Source organism: Vombatus ursinus, unplaced genomic scaffold, assembly GCF_900497805.2.
Source record: "Vombatus ursinus unplaced genomic scaffold, bare-nosed wombat genome assembly UNPS02014775.1, whole genome shotgun sequence".
In the NCBI taxonomy this organism is placed as follows: domain Eukaryota; kingdom Metazoa; phylum Chordata; class Mammalia; order Diprotodontia; family Vombatidae; genus Vombatus; species Vombatus ursinus.
In genome coordinates, this window is record NW_020954553.1 from 7,634,135 (window position 1) to 7,649,046 (window position 14,912).

At 36.5% G+C, this 14,912-nt stretch overlaps 1 protein-coding gene across 2 annotated transcripts in view; it reads right to left on the reverse strand.

The window, feature by feature from the left end:
- The window catches only part of RBBP4 (RB binding protein 4, chromatin remodeling factor), a 28,799-nt gene that overhangs the window by 2,732 nt on the left and 11,155 nt on the right, over positions 1-14,912 (reverse strand). For both annotated transcript variants that reach the window (XM_027864487.1, XM_027864486.1), the window contains exons 4-8: positions 5,372-5,545; positions 4,891-5,006; positions 4,606-4,766; positions 4,375-4,501; positions 4,129-4,206 (exon numbers count right to left, since the gene is read on the reverse strand). In XM_027864487.1, the coding sequence (XP_027720288.1) occupies positions 4,129-4,206; positions 4,375-4,501; positions 4,606-4,766; positions 4,891-5,006; positions 5,372-5,545 (656 nt within the window). The remainder of the gene's footprint in view (positions 1-4,128; positions 4,207-4,374; positions 4,502-4,605; positions 4,767-4,890; positions 5,007-5,371; positions 5,546-14,912) is intronic.

Genomic DNA, 14,912 nt, shown 5'->3' on the forward strand with positions numbered 1-14,912 from the left:
GCTTAAGAGGATATTTAAGATAAATTTGGAAGAGTGAATGGAGCTAACCAAGTGAACTAAAAAAATAAAATGCAATAAAAATCAAAATCAGTGCTGGTGGGGACAATTCTGAATGCACTCACACTAATTTTTTGAAATCTCCCAAAGAAGTCAAAAGATTCAAAGAAAAATCATGAATGGTATTATTAGCAGAAATGGCAATCTAGAAGAAATTATTATTGAACAGATATCTACCTTTTCATATCAATACAAAACATCAAAGTTCTTTAATTTTTTTTTAAAAAGGGCAAAATGTAGAAATGTAGCCTTAATATTCTCTTCCAACAAGGCGTCTTCTATATTTATCATATAATATTCCTTGGGAGATGCAATCACAGATAATTCTGTTCAACAATCGCAACTGTCAATATCAAGCAAGGCATAAAAAAGGATGTCCAAGTATCAAAAGGTGTTAGTTGCTGTCAGAGAGGATGTTTACATAAATTTCAAATGGAAAATTCTCTAGAGATTGTTAGGGTCTTTTAAACGTTCCTATTTATAGATTAAATTATGCTGATTATATCAAGCTCCACAATATCACAAGCCTCCTCAGTGAAATCTTCAGTCACTTAAAGGAGACCTGTCCAACTTTTCACATAGGAAAGTCCAAGTGAATAAATAATATGCAGTCAAGGCTTGACGTGCCTTGGTGGTGACCCATCAAGTTAGTCTAGCAATACATGCATCTGGGACAGTCACTAAAGATGAGCCGGGTCCAGAAGTGAAAAAGAGATAGAGTTTGAGAGGCTGGATTGCCTTTAGGAAACTGAACAGTACTATCAAAGATCTCAAGATCCTCCTTGACATAAAACCCTAGTTTTAATACCAACACTCTCCTGATGAAGTTATATTATGGTAGTAAATCATGAAATGCCACATCATCCAAAGACTGAAATTGTGGGAAAATCAGAGGACCAACAAAGCTTGCATTTGAGATGTGGTATAAATACATCAAAAAAATATATTATGAGAAAAGGAAGCCAGCCAGTCACATAGTAAAGCTAAGAGATGACAGGTGGACAATCTGAGTGCTGGTACTAACAAAGAAGAAATGTTCTGATGCCTCCTCTATTAGTGGATTAGTTACAAATAATTTATCAAAGTATATATACGGCAACACCAATCAGCCAATCAATTGGCTAAACAAATTGTGGTACACGAATGTTACGGAACCCTATGGATGTAAGAAACAATGAATACAGAAAAGTACATAAAGATCAACACAACTGCTGTAGAGTGAAATAAGCTTAACCAAGACAACAATACACATAATGCCTACAACGATCTAAACAACAATAAAACAAAAAAGAAATCCAAAGTGAATGATGCAAAATTAAAAAAAAACAAACAAACAAAACAAGCAAGGCTCCACAGAAAGAGGATGTCTGGATGGGCAGTCCACAGTGTTGGTCACAGCATATACTTTCAGACCTTCTGGATATTCTGTTTGGTCTTGCTGATCCACACCCCCCACCCCCGTTTTCCTCTTTTTCTTTAGATTTGTTATAAGATAGCTCTCTGGGAGGGGGTAAGGAGAGAGTTACTAGGAGAAAACAAGATTATTGGTAGAAAATTTATGTTAGTTTATTTTTAAAAAGAACAAGAGTGAGAATCCTACTATGGTAAAGGGGTAGATGGACTGGTGGAAAAAGGACCCACCCAGCTAAGAATATGGATCCACAGAAGAATAAAGGCATTTTTACATTCAGAAACTCACGCCAAGTCTTGTGTTTTGGTCTATATAATTTTCTTTTATAAAAGACCACACACCCAACAGCCAAAACTATAATTTGTGGAGAACAATGAGGGCTGGAATAGTTACAAAAGTTTCATGAAGGAAGTAGGGTTTAACCTGGGCCTTGATGGAAGGGTAGGAAAGCAGAGATGAGGGAACAAACAAAGCAAGTTCACTGGCTCAAAGAAGAGATCAGAACATCCATACCAGACAGTGTGGGCTAGAAAAAGATAGTAAACAGAGCCAAAGGATCTTAAAATTTACACAGAAGGTAACAGTGAACTATTGCAAATTTTATTGTTGTTTTTTGTACAGGGGAATGACATCAGAAGCAGTATGTTATGGTGGATTTGGATTAACAATGGATTTGGAGTTAAAAGATTTGGATCTGTTTCTAGATCTATTACTACCTATGTGCTTTTGGTTCAATCTCTTCATGTCTCTGGGCCTCAGGTTTCCTCATCAATAAAATGAGAGGGTTGGTCTCAATTACCTCTAAGGTCCTCTTTTCAGGGTCTAAGTCTATGATCCCAATGAATGTGTTAAGGTAGATTAGTCAGTGTTACTCTGAATCAGAATTGGATTTTAGTTTACTTTTAAGTTTACAAAGCGCTTTATATACAGTGTCTCAACAATTCTATGAAATGGGTACTACAGGCATTATCTTAATTTTAAAAATAAGGAAATGGAGGCTCAGACAAACAAAATGACTGATTTATGGTTACGTGCTCATGTCACATGTAAAAAGGTTTGAATCCGGGTCTTCCTAGCTCCAAGTTCAGCAATCTATCCACTATGCCAGGCTGCCTTTAAAGTAAATTGGGAGGAAGGAAGGGACAGGCAGGAGAGGAGTGAGAAAAGAGGAAGAAATACAGTAAGATTTATATAAGATTATACAGTATAAATTCAGAAGTGAAGCAACATAAAATTATATTATTTTTTCAGTCCAGTGTGTGGATTTTTGTTTTGCTTATCTATATTTATTTGTTAGTGACTAGCCTAGGACTACATAGCTAGAAGTGAGGAAAAAATAGGTCTTTCAATCTTTGTAATCAGTACATTGAAGAGCTAGATGTAAAGTAGTTTTAGATCCTCAGTGGAGACTGTCAATTCGCACAAAGAACCAATAGCCAAGCCATGAACTGAGAGGAAAAAAAACACTGGAGAAGGATGGAACAATGTCCAAACTTTTACTTCAAACATCAGCCTTAAGGCTGACTGGCATGAATTAATAAAGAGAAACTCCCAGAGGATATCCCAATAAAACAAATGAATATTCTAAACACATGCAATCACAAATGCCTGAGAACTGGCACAAAAACCCTCTTGCTGTTTCTCTATTTTCTAATTTCTTCCTCGTCTCTGCTCTGCAGTACTAGTTAGAAATGAAATGTGGCTTCTCTAGTTTCTTTTCTCTTTAATAGTCTAGTCTAGATGTCTTATTTTCTTCAGAATAGGAATAGTTTCAGGCTGGAGACCACATCTGGCTTGCTTTCAATGTTTCAACCTCTGTCTACAGCCATTAATAATTTATATTTACATGGTCATTAGTGTTTATTTATCCAAATGGGTTTAAATTTCTAGCCATTAGTCCACATCTGGATTAATCCAATAGCTTCCTTCATTGATATTCTCTCTTGGGTAGTCCCACAGGAAACAAAGACAACACAACAACAAACAATTAAACCAAAGCCCCATCCCTGGGGAAAAAGCGTAATTCCTTCCACCGCTCACAAACATCTTCAAAACAAAAAGAGCAGAACTGATTCTGACACAAATGTAAGCACATCTAAATTTGACCCAGCACCACTTCAAGAACCCTTTATTTCATTGGTGTTAAGTAACAACTCATGACATGGACTGTGATCCTTCTAGAGGTCAGCAGTGTGTCTGAAGAGTCATTGTGGCTGAATGTTCTGGCCAACATGGGAAATGAGTTTTTCTGTACTTAATGACGCTTGTTCACAGAAAACATAAATGAAGTGCCTCCCTGGGCTGATGTTCTAAGCCTTCCACCTGGGGAGAATATGCTCAAGCTGACATGGCCTTTAAGAACCTTAGGGTCACCTTTGAACCACAATGAGGCAACAGCAAGGACTTAGTACAGAAGGATTAAATTAGAACTTTGCTTTTTCAAAACACTATCACAAGGTACTAAAGCAACAAAGCTTTCCAGGAAAGCCCTCTGCAGGCAGGTTTATTTATGTGGGACAAGAGAATCTGGCTCTTGTTCACAAGTGGAAAATTTCCCTTGGGAACACATTTTGTGGTACAAAGTTGGAATTGGAAGCTAGAACTACTTCTGTTACCTAAAATCCAGGGAAGATCCCCAACAGTAAAGTAATCATTCTTACCTGGAATATTTCATCCTTATGTGACTCAAAGGAATGCAACTTCAGTTTCAGATTTCTAAGATCCCACAATGCAACTGTCTAGATATAAGAAGAAAAGCAAAGAAATAATTTCACAAAAAGGGGTAGACAAATATAAAACAAAAAAAAATCTGCATTCCCTAAAAGACCTAACAGCCTATTCAACACAGGGACTTTTGGTTCGTTCTATGCATTTAGATAAGAGAAATTAAAAACCAAACACCTTACCTTATCAGCTGATCCTGTGGCAAGAATGAACTCACTATAAGGATTGAAAGACAGACAATTTACTTCGGCAGTGTGAGCATCCACTGAGTGGCTTGGTTTAGAAGTATTGTTTGATCGTGTGTCCCAGCTATAGCCAGAAGGAAGAAACAAAGCAAAATAGCAAGTTTAAGATTACCTAAGTGTAAGTTATCTAAATGAGAGAAAATGAAGAAAAAATTAAATTCTACATACATCATAAGCTTCTGATCATCAGCAACTGATCCAAAAAGAGATTCATGGAGCAGGTGCCAAGAAACATCTTCAACTACTGCTGTGTGTCCAGTGAATATGGTCTTTGCATCCACTACTTTACCTTCCTTAGGAACTGCACTGATGTCCCACAAGCAGATGGTCTTAAAAGTAAAACAAACTTTTAGATAGAAGAGTCCTCACCACCACCCACACTCCTTGTAAAAATCCAAATTTCTAATCCCAATGTCTCACTAAGGGAGGTTTCAGGGGATGGGGAATACTCACATGATCATCTGATGCACTAAGCAAGTGTCCACTGAGATTTGGGTTCCAAGACAGGCCATAGCCCTCCTTTTGATGTCCACGGAGACGCAAGTCTGGGTTACACTCCCCAGAAGGGTCTGCAAAGGGACAAATTAGTCTTGTCACTTTGAGCCTATAATGGGCAATGGAAGGACCATGGTCCATGAAATTCACTATTTTTTTGAGAGCTTCTCTTCCAATTCAAGACCTTTACTCATTAAGCACCGCCCCCCCCAAGTAAGAACACACACAAAGTCCTTTTGGCTACAGAAAATTCTTTTTTAAACAGGAGGGAAGACTTTGTAACCACATGATGGTAAATTACGCAAAAAATAATTAGCAATTAGGTTAGATTGAAAGGAGCAACATAATCCCACAGTGAACTTTGGAGAACTTTCCTCTGGCATTAGGTATTTCTCCTTCAGTTGAACATACAAGTATGTCTATATGGAAAAGAGTATACCTGGTTTTGAAGGGTGCTTGGTGTAGTCGAAAACAAGGACATCACTGGATGGAGTCTTTGTTGCAATAATGCAAGGATTTTGGGGCATATAACGGGCCCTGTTCACTTCGCCTTCATGATTAATCTTGATTTCAATTTCAATTTTCCCACTAACTGAGCCAAAGCCACCAAATTCTGTAAATACAAGAAAAAACTAATGGGACAATGCCAAAGCAAGAAGAAATATTATACATGTGCTAATCGAGGACATAGGCAAGGCCAGCTTCAAGGTGTCCAGTATCGTATCAGAAACAGTCATGAAAATTTTACTGAATGTTAAATGTTGAAAATTAATAATCTAAAATCAAGAAAATCGCAATTTTACCACAAAAAGAAGAATTTTAAGAAATCAGATAAAAACATTTTTGAAAAGTTGTGAAATACCAGAGAAATGTCATGTATTGGTATTATTGTTAGATATTATGTCTAAAGGATACTAAGCACATGAAAATTGCTATTAAAAATTACTCTTTCCCCCAATGACTCCCAAATTACTGACAATTTTAATTGGTGTTTTCTGTTTATTTTCGATAGGTACATCAACTCACAAAAATAAGAACACTCAAATTTTTTTCTTTCTCGGGTAATTCTGCTGTCCTGAGGCAGCAAGTGGCACAATGCATAGAGGCGGTAAGGGGCCTGGAGTCAGGAAGCTGCTGTTCAGTTGTTTTCAGTCACTTCCAACTCTTTAGTGATCTCATCTGGGGTTTTCTTGGTAAAGATACCGGAGCATTTCCTTCTCCAGATCATTTTACAGATGAGGAAAATGAAGCAAACAGGGTTAAGTGACTTGCCCAGGGTAACACAGTAAGTGTCTGAAGCCAGATTTGAAATCATAAAGATCAGTCTTCTGACTCCAAATCTGGCCTCAGATACTTATTAACTGTGTGATCCTGGGCAAGTCACTTAACCTCTGTTTGCCTCAGTTTCCTCAACTGTAAAATGAGGATAATAACAGCACCCAGCTAAAATAAAAGTGCTTAGCATTAGACATAGTAGGTTCTTAATAAATGCTTATTCCCCCTGCTGGAGATAAGCAAAACTACCATAACCAAATTTACTTTCCTAACTTCCAAGTTATATATTCCTAGCTGAAATAAACCCAGTAAGTCCCAAAGGTATCAAAGTTACGTATCTTTATGGATTATTATAAATGGTTAAAAAAAGCCTTCACAAGGATAACTGCAAAAGTATCAATCTGTGTGACTTGGCAAACCAGCCATTTAAAGCTAAGTTAATGTTAATGTCAGCATGTTCACCTACTATTTCTTGTAAGTCAAAAAAAAAAAATCTATTCAAGTAAGTACAATGTTGACAGAAGGAAACTGGAAAGGAGCAAATTCAGGCTAGACATTTAGAAAGCTACACAAATTAAACATGTAAAAAGGCAGGTGGAGACAATGGTGTTGACAACAATCAAGAGTAGTCATTAAACACATTTGCTTTCAATCCAGGAGCCAAAGTTTTCACCTGTTAAGTGAAAACAAAGACAAGACCTGATCAATATACTTCAGTGCATCTCTGATCTCACTGACACAGTCACCCCTCCCACAATGGAGCACAACCTATCTGTGGACCCTCTCATACAACGAGAAGAAAACCAAAAAGGGAAAATAAGAGGCAGTAGTAGCTCCACTGAGGAATGGCTAACAAACTGTGGTACAGGAATGTAATGGGATATTATTGTGCTTAGAATAAATGGCAAATAAACATTACACAAAATGATGACAACAATGTAAAGGGAAAGAACATCCACCACAAAATAATTAAAAGTGAATGTGATGAGGATGCCCCTATCTCACACCACTTCACCAAGGTAGTCCACAGGTATAGTGCACTGCATAGATTTTCAGAAGTTTTTGATGCACTGATCAGCTTTGTTGATTTTTAAAAATATATTATTTATTATATGGAATGGCTCTTTGAGAAGGTGAAAAGTGAGGGATACTGAAACAAATTCTGGTGATGGGAAAAAAAACATCCAAAAAGATATTAAATTTTTTTTTTTAAAAGAGGCAGTCTTAATTTTTTCCCACAAGACCAGTGGAAGGCCTCCAATTCATTGGGTAGACACTCTACCAAAGACAAATTTTAAGGAATACTTTGGGACAAGCACACATATCCTTACAACCCATGCATACATATACCCTTATGAGATTAGATCAGGGACAATGGTCACTGAAACACTCCTGATGTGGGGGGGAAGGTGTGTGTGTGTGTGTGTGTGTGTCTTTGCAGAGGAATTATTTTCTTATTATTATGTAACCCAAATCCAAGTGTACAGAGGCAGCAGTTTGAGGCATACAGATGTCTCACATATTGGTATGATGACCAACCTGGATGTCCTAGCCCTGTGTGCACCCTGGATATGCCAGGCCTCAAAGTGTAGTGCTAATCCAGCATAGAATGAAGACTGCATCTAAAGGCAGAGGTGTGCCTAGGCAGAGATGCATTTTTTCTTTGGTTCTCCAGCCTTCTCTTATTTAAAATAGGGGGATTCAATTTAACAAGAATTTACTAAGTGCCTACCAAGTGGAAAACTCATGCTAGGTGCTGGAGACACAAAGGTTTTTTGTTTTGTTGTTGTTTTTTAAAGTAAGCAGGCCTTTTTTCGAAAAACTCTTATTCTACTGGACGTTTCTGGCACTGCTCGAAGCCAACCTCCCAAATCTTATTACCCCTTCCCCTCACCCTTTAGCTTCTGCTAATGTCCCATAAGATGCTTCTGTGTGACCAGTGCTCAGAAATGCCAAATAACCAGTGAACACTCAGGCCCCCGTTTTCCATCCAATATGCCATCTTTAAAAGGTCCCTTCCAGATTTAAGTCCAATGAAATGGCAATGACCATTCCACAACTTCTTACTTGTGTAAAATGTAGCCAATGAAAACAAATAAAAGTTATCGAAACTATTTTTCAATCAAACAATTTTGGGAGGTTAGTCTACAATGCAAATTTTATAGTCTATATTATTTAAGACATTTTACTACAAAATACTAAAGTTTAAATCAGTTGACTCAGCAAAGCTATCTTACAGATTTTTAGTATTCATCAAAAAAAATATATATATATACATATATGTAGTCATAAACCTTATTGATCCCTTGTCTATAAAGTAAAGACTTTTTAGGGAACAGGATCATACCCGGGTGCAAATTTACTAAATAGCTGTTAGTTATCTAAAACAAAGTAGAATTTAGAGACTTAACTCAAGTTCCTCAATCAAGCCAAGAAATTGAAAAACTGACAGCCTAGGCTCAGAGTTCCTTGTTATATATAAGATCTCCAAAAAACAAACAAACAAACAAAAAAACCCCAAAACAAAAACCAGACAACTTGACATTTTTTTTTAGAAGAGAAAAAAGCTTTAAGGTGAAAAATAATTCAATACATCTCAAATAAGATGCAATTAGTTAAAGACAATGGTTTTCCTAACGAGGTATATGGTGAAATTTAAGCATTTCAATTTGAGCATCAACAGTGCGCTGACGCTGCCCTCCCATCAAGTAAAAATTGTGATAGATTTTCATTCTAAACTTAAATTGTAAACCCATTAGCCCAAGTCCTTCCTTAATTCATTAACAAATGGAAAGCATTCTGAAACTACCATTTCTGATCGCTTCAGTCTTTTCATTCCCCGTCTTAGATTCTTTGTTCCATACCCAGGGATTTTGTACCTGAATAAACCTCTTAGGGTAGTGACATTATTAACTCTGTATTCTCAAACAGGAACATAAAACATTAACATTATGTTTATGCAAAAGTCTTATAGATATATGAAGAAACAAGGTCACCTCAACATTACAGATATTTAACTTAGTCACAAACTAAACAGGCTACAATGCTTCAAAAGGCAATTCTATCAATGAACTACCAGCCAACTTATACACCACAGACAGTCTTTAAAGCTCTCCAAGTCTCAAAATACTTTGATGTATTTAAATTATTCAACTACTGAACTTAACTGCTTCAAACCGGAAAAAAAATTAGGCCAGTCTTTTTTAAAAGTTGTAATTGTAATTGCAAGGGTATATAAGAAAAATGATAATATTCAAATATGTAGTTAACTTTAACTCTCTGGAATGATAGAGCAGAGGCCATGCTCATTTAAGTGTATAGTTTCCTATGTGATTATTGCAGACATCTATTAAGTTATTTTTGTTTGACTGACAACTTTTTTTCGGGGGGCTAGTCAATAGGGTTAAGTGACTTGCCCAAGGTCACACAGCTAGTAAGTGTTATATGTCTGAGGCCGCATTTGAACTCAGGACCTCCTGACTCTTGGGCCAGAGTTCTATCCACAGCACCACCTAGCTGCCCCTGACAAAATTTTTTAAACTAAATACCACTTCCAAAATTAACATCTTTATTAAATCAATTTAACAAATGTTCACTGTAGAAAATGTTGAGGGTATATCACCAAAAATACAGAGCATACATCTTAAATTTCTTACATACATAGAAGAGGATATACCTCATTTAAATACCTGTTTATCAGCATGTAATACCACCAACTCGAAAAATGTTCCATTAAACTCACTGCTATCATAACTACTTAAAATCACTACTATTAAAATTCTGGAACCAACAGTTGCTCAAGTAATTGTTTCTTCAGTGTTAATGGTCACTGACAGTCAAAGATCAAGGCATCCTACTTTAACTGTCTTCCAGAAAAATAAAACTTAATTTTCTTTTGATAATAGCATATAATTTCTTTCCAATGACAAAAAGGAAGTTACACAGCTATGCCATACTCCACGTTTTTAACATAAGGAAATAGAATGGCAACATTCACCTTCTTTTCTTTAAATGTTACTGCTAAAGAAATCTTACTACTCTTCAAAAATACTAAAATCTATAAATGGAAGATTAATTTTTCAGCTACAAATCACAAGAAAAGATGACTTTCCACTTAATGTTCAAAATTTCCATTTTGATAGTAATCGGCTCAGATTTATAAGGGTTTAATCCATTTTTTAAAAATTGCTACTATTTACTGCACAATGAATGAATAAAGTGGGAAAAGTGCATCAAGGTAAAAACTGAGAAATGAGATATTCAAGAAACCTTAACATAGAAAAGAATAAAGTACACCATTTACATCAGCAGACTCCATTTTTTACTATCATCACAGGGAAATTCCTATGCTTTTTAAGTAACACTATAACCTCCACTTCTCAAGGATGAAGAGACAGTGTTTTTAAAAGTCTGTCCTTATTTTACACTAAAAACAAAAGAGTAGACCAAATTAATTTTTATTAATATACACATCAGGTTACTAAAACTCGAACTCACATAGTTTTCCCCTCAAAGATGGCAGTTACAGATAGAAGATGCAGATGACTACAACCTCCAGAAGTTTACTTGATAAGATTCTTCAACAGCGATGTGATATTGTGTTTCTTCATGTAACTGAAATTAAATTCTCCATAATCAAACTGATGTCCGTGATTTAGATGGCTAACAAAATTTCTAGTAACCTGGCTAGGATCTCCCCATGGAAGAGACACACAAATAGGACAAGTCGCAGGGACCACCTGAAAGAGGTGACTATTATTACAATGATCCAGTAAACAATGTCTTGTAAAGTCTGTTTTTGAGAAAAAGGACACTGAAATATGGAATGCCCACTAAAACTTGCATCTCTTCATAAAAAAGAGAAAAGGATCTACATATGCAAAAATATTTATAGCAGCACTTTTTGTGGTGGCAAAATATTGGAAAGTGGGGGATGCCCCTCAACTGAAGAATGGCTGAACAAGCTGCAGTATATGAATGTAATGGAATGCTACTGTGCAATAAGAAAGGATGAATAGGCAGATTTTGGAAAATCCTGGAAACACCTGTACAAACTGATACAAGGTGAAATGAGCAGAATCAGGAAAACACTGTACACAGCATCAGCAACACTGTATGATGATCAACTACGAATGACTAAGCTCTTCTCAGCAACACAATGATCCAAAACAAGTACAAAGAACTCACAAAGAAAAACGCTATCCGTATCCAGATAAAGAACTGATGGACTCCGAATGCAGATAGAAGTATATTTTTTTCACTTTATTCTTTCTCGTGTTTTTTTTTTTAATTTGTTTCTTCTTTCACAAATGTGACTCATAAGGAAATTTTTTTTTACATGGTAGCACATGTATAAACTATATCAAACTGCCTATCATTTTCAGAAGAGGGGAGGGGAGGGAGAGGAGGAGAAAATCTGGAACTCAAAATCTTGTAAAAATGAATGCTAAAAATTTTCTTGACACGTAATTGGGGAAACAAATAAAATATTAAATTAAAAAAAAAAAAAAAAAACAAGCCCCCCCCCCCCAAACTTGCATCTTCTTAATAGGTCAATGTGTTATCAGATTAGATGTCTCACTCCTATAACTATTCCCTACTGAATCTTGAGAGATTTGAAAGTTTGGAATGATGGTGGACACACCTACTCATCCTGATACTTGTTACATGTCTACCACAGAGAGGACAGTATATTCCACTTTCTCTTATAGCAGTCAGGAAATATTTTATAAAAAAAAAAAGTGCTGACAGGCCACAGTCTGCACTGGGGTCTTGAACACTTGACCTGGGCCTGGCTTCCAGCACACACTGAAGGGAGGGGGAGATAAGACGGTAGAAGGAGAAGGAAGAAGAGATGGACACTAGAAAAGGAACCCAGGAGGAGAGGGTCAGCGCAGCAGTCACTGCCACTTCACCCACATCAGTTGTTGGGGCAGATGATTATGATAAGGACCCAACTTGACATTTTTAAGGTTTGCAAAGCACTTTAAATACATTATCTCATTAGATCCTTATAAACCTATGAAGGAGCTATTAGAGGTGGTATTATTCCCATTTTACAGAGGAGCAAACTGAGGCAGACAAGTTGTGATTTGTCCAGGGCCGCAGAGTTAATCTATGCCAGAGCAAGAATATAAACCCAGGTATTCCTGACTCTCAAGCCTAGCATACCTTCCACTATTCCAAGATCATTCTCTCACTGAGCACCTACTTTATTCAGAGTTCTCTGCTAGGAGAGATATGGTAATACAATGCTGTATACCTGTCCATGGCACCTACCCTGAGAGGTTAGTTGGGGAAATAAACCAAAAATGTAAGACACTGAAACAATAAAAACAGTTCATGGCTACAATAGTAGCAGCGCTCATCATTAGGTAATACATAACTCACATTTCAAAACCTTCAATGCTAAAAATCTCTCAAACTCAAGACCATAAACACTGCATAATCTTCAGAAATTACAGGCTTCCCCCAGATACTTCTTCTGGTTGTTTCTATAACTCTCAAAGGTTATGATACAGAGCACAGGTTTTAAACTCAGTTCTCAAAAACTGAACCAGGTCAGCAAAATAAATAAACTATGATACAACAGATAATATTAATTTATGGTTTTCTTAGACAGCATGCCACCACAGGGATCCTTTCTATTTGAGTTCGACATCACTAATGTAGAAGACACAGAAAACAAAAGCTATTCCTCATTTCCTACTATAGCCAGGGATTAAAGGATTGGCCAAGCCTTCATTATCCTAGCCTATCCTAAATCATACAAGGGTACACATACTCCAAAAGCTTCCAAAACAGTAGGGGAGTAAGTCACTTTTATTGTGGTCATATCACTTCACCTTGGAAGAAAGGCTCTGGAGGGTATACTATGATGTTCCCCATTATGGAGGACATATGTAGAACACTAAGTTGAAAATGTCAAAGTGTTCAAAACAGAATTACGGTTCCATAGGTAGCTAAGGAAAACTAACTATTGCTAAGTTAGAAACCTTGGATTCTTATATTACTACTTTGATTCCAGTTTCCCCAAAGTCCTTTTAAGGGAGAAGACCTACAGAACATCCTAGAAATAATTAGTATTGACACATTTTAAATTCCACCCCATGTCAATTATGAAATTATTTTATTTTCTTCAAAATTTAACATTAGTTTATTAACTTTTTAACTAAGAGAATACTAGATGATGATCCTAAAACATGATGCTAAAAAAGAAAATAGTTAGTATCTTTATCTGAGTGAAAATTTCTACCTAAGCTCAATAAATTATTTTCAGTTTATAATATTACTATTCCCTGGCAGTTTCCACTATAAACACATGCATTCTATTTAATGACAAAAGCAAAACTTTAGCCAGTTTTCACATTTTCACTGCTTTCACTACCAGTGTTTCTTTGAAAATGTTTTATACAACTGCCTGTTACTATTTACCTGAAATCAAATGAGGTCTAGCAGGCTGTAGGTGTCAACCCATTATTCTATCCCCTCACTAATCAACTGCAGAACCTTGGAGAGAGGCCAGAAGACTTCAGTTAGCTGTTCTGGGAGATAAGAAGCAGCCCTCCTTAGAGTCATCCAAAAAGCTAGATTAATTATAAGGAAACCTCAAATAGAACCACCAAGGTGTCTCCACTGCCAATACAGAGCAAGAGAAAGTGAAAGATACATGTGGTTAAGACCACAAGGACATGAGAATCAGTTCCATTTCTTTAAATCTCCAGCCTATTCTAAAAATCTCTTGCTGACTTTTTTGATTAAGTGGGCTAAACCAGCGCTTCTTAAACTGTGGGTTGTGATCCTATGAAAAATTTGGCAACAATAAAAGATTTTTGAATGCAACTACCAAAAATTAATTAAAAACCAAACACATAATGAATCTGAGGTGTTTCTGGCAGCGCTTGCCAGTGTTGCATCACGCAACTTCACTGCAGCCTCAGTTCTGAACACAAAGCATGCGCACTTTGCACTGTGCCTGACCCCATGCCATGAAATGCCAACCAACACTGCCATAATGCGTGGAAAAAGTTTAAGAAGCCCTAGTTTAGACTCTAAACCACCACTGAAAGCCGAAAGTTCTGTTCTAGTGCCAATAAAACACAGGTTATTCTTCTAGCTTTAAAAGGCTCTAAATAACTGTATTTTAATTAAAAAAAATTTTTTTTAAATGAAATAGAAAAACTAAAACTGACATTTAAGAAACACTGAAAAAAAAAATAAAAACTAGAATACAATATTTTTTAAAAAGCCAAGTGATTTCATCATTATGGCTATTCCCTTCACCTAGACAGATTATAACTCCTGCACACTATTTCAATAATTCCCATTGTCACATGGTAGCCAATGTTCTCCTAAAAATTTGCCCTCCCTTCTAAATTTCCTCTACTTTTTGAGAGCACTACCAACCTTCTCGTCACCTAGGTTGGTAATGTAAGTCATCCTCTACTCTGCCTCAATTCTACCTCTATAATGTCTTTTATCCATGCCCTCCTTCACTCATAAGAGTTTCCATGTTAATTCAGGGTCTCATCACTGTACTATTCCAAAAGCCTCCTGACTGGTCTTCCTGCCTCCAGTTTCTTCCCTCTCTAATTCATTCTCCACGGAGATCCAAAAGAGATAGCAAAAAGCACAGTCCTGCTATGCCATTCCCCTACTTTAAAAACTTCAGTGGCTCCCCAATGCCTCTGGGATAAAAGATAAAT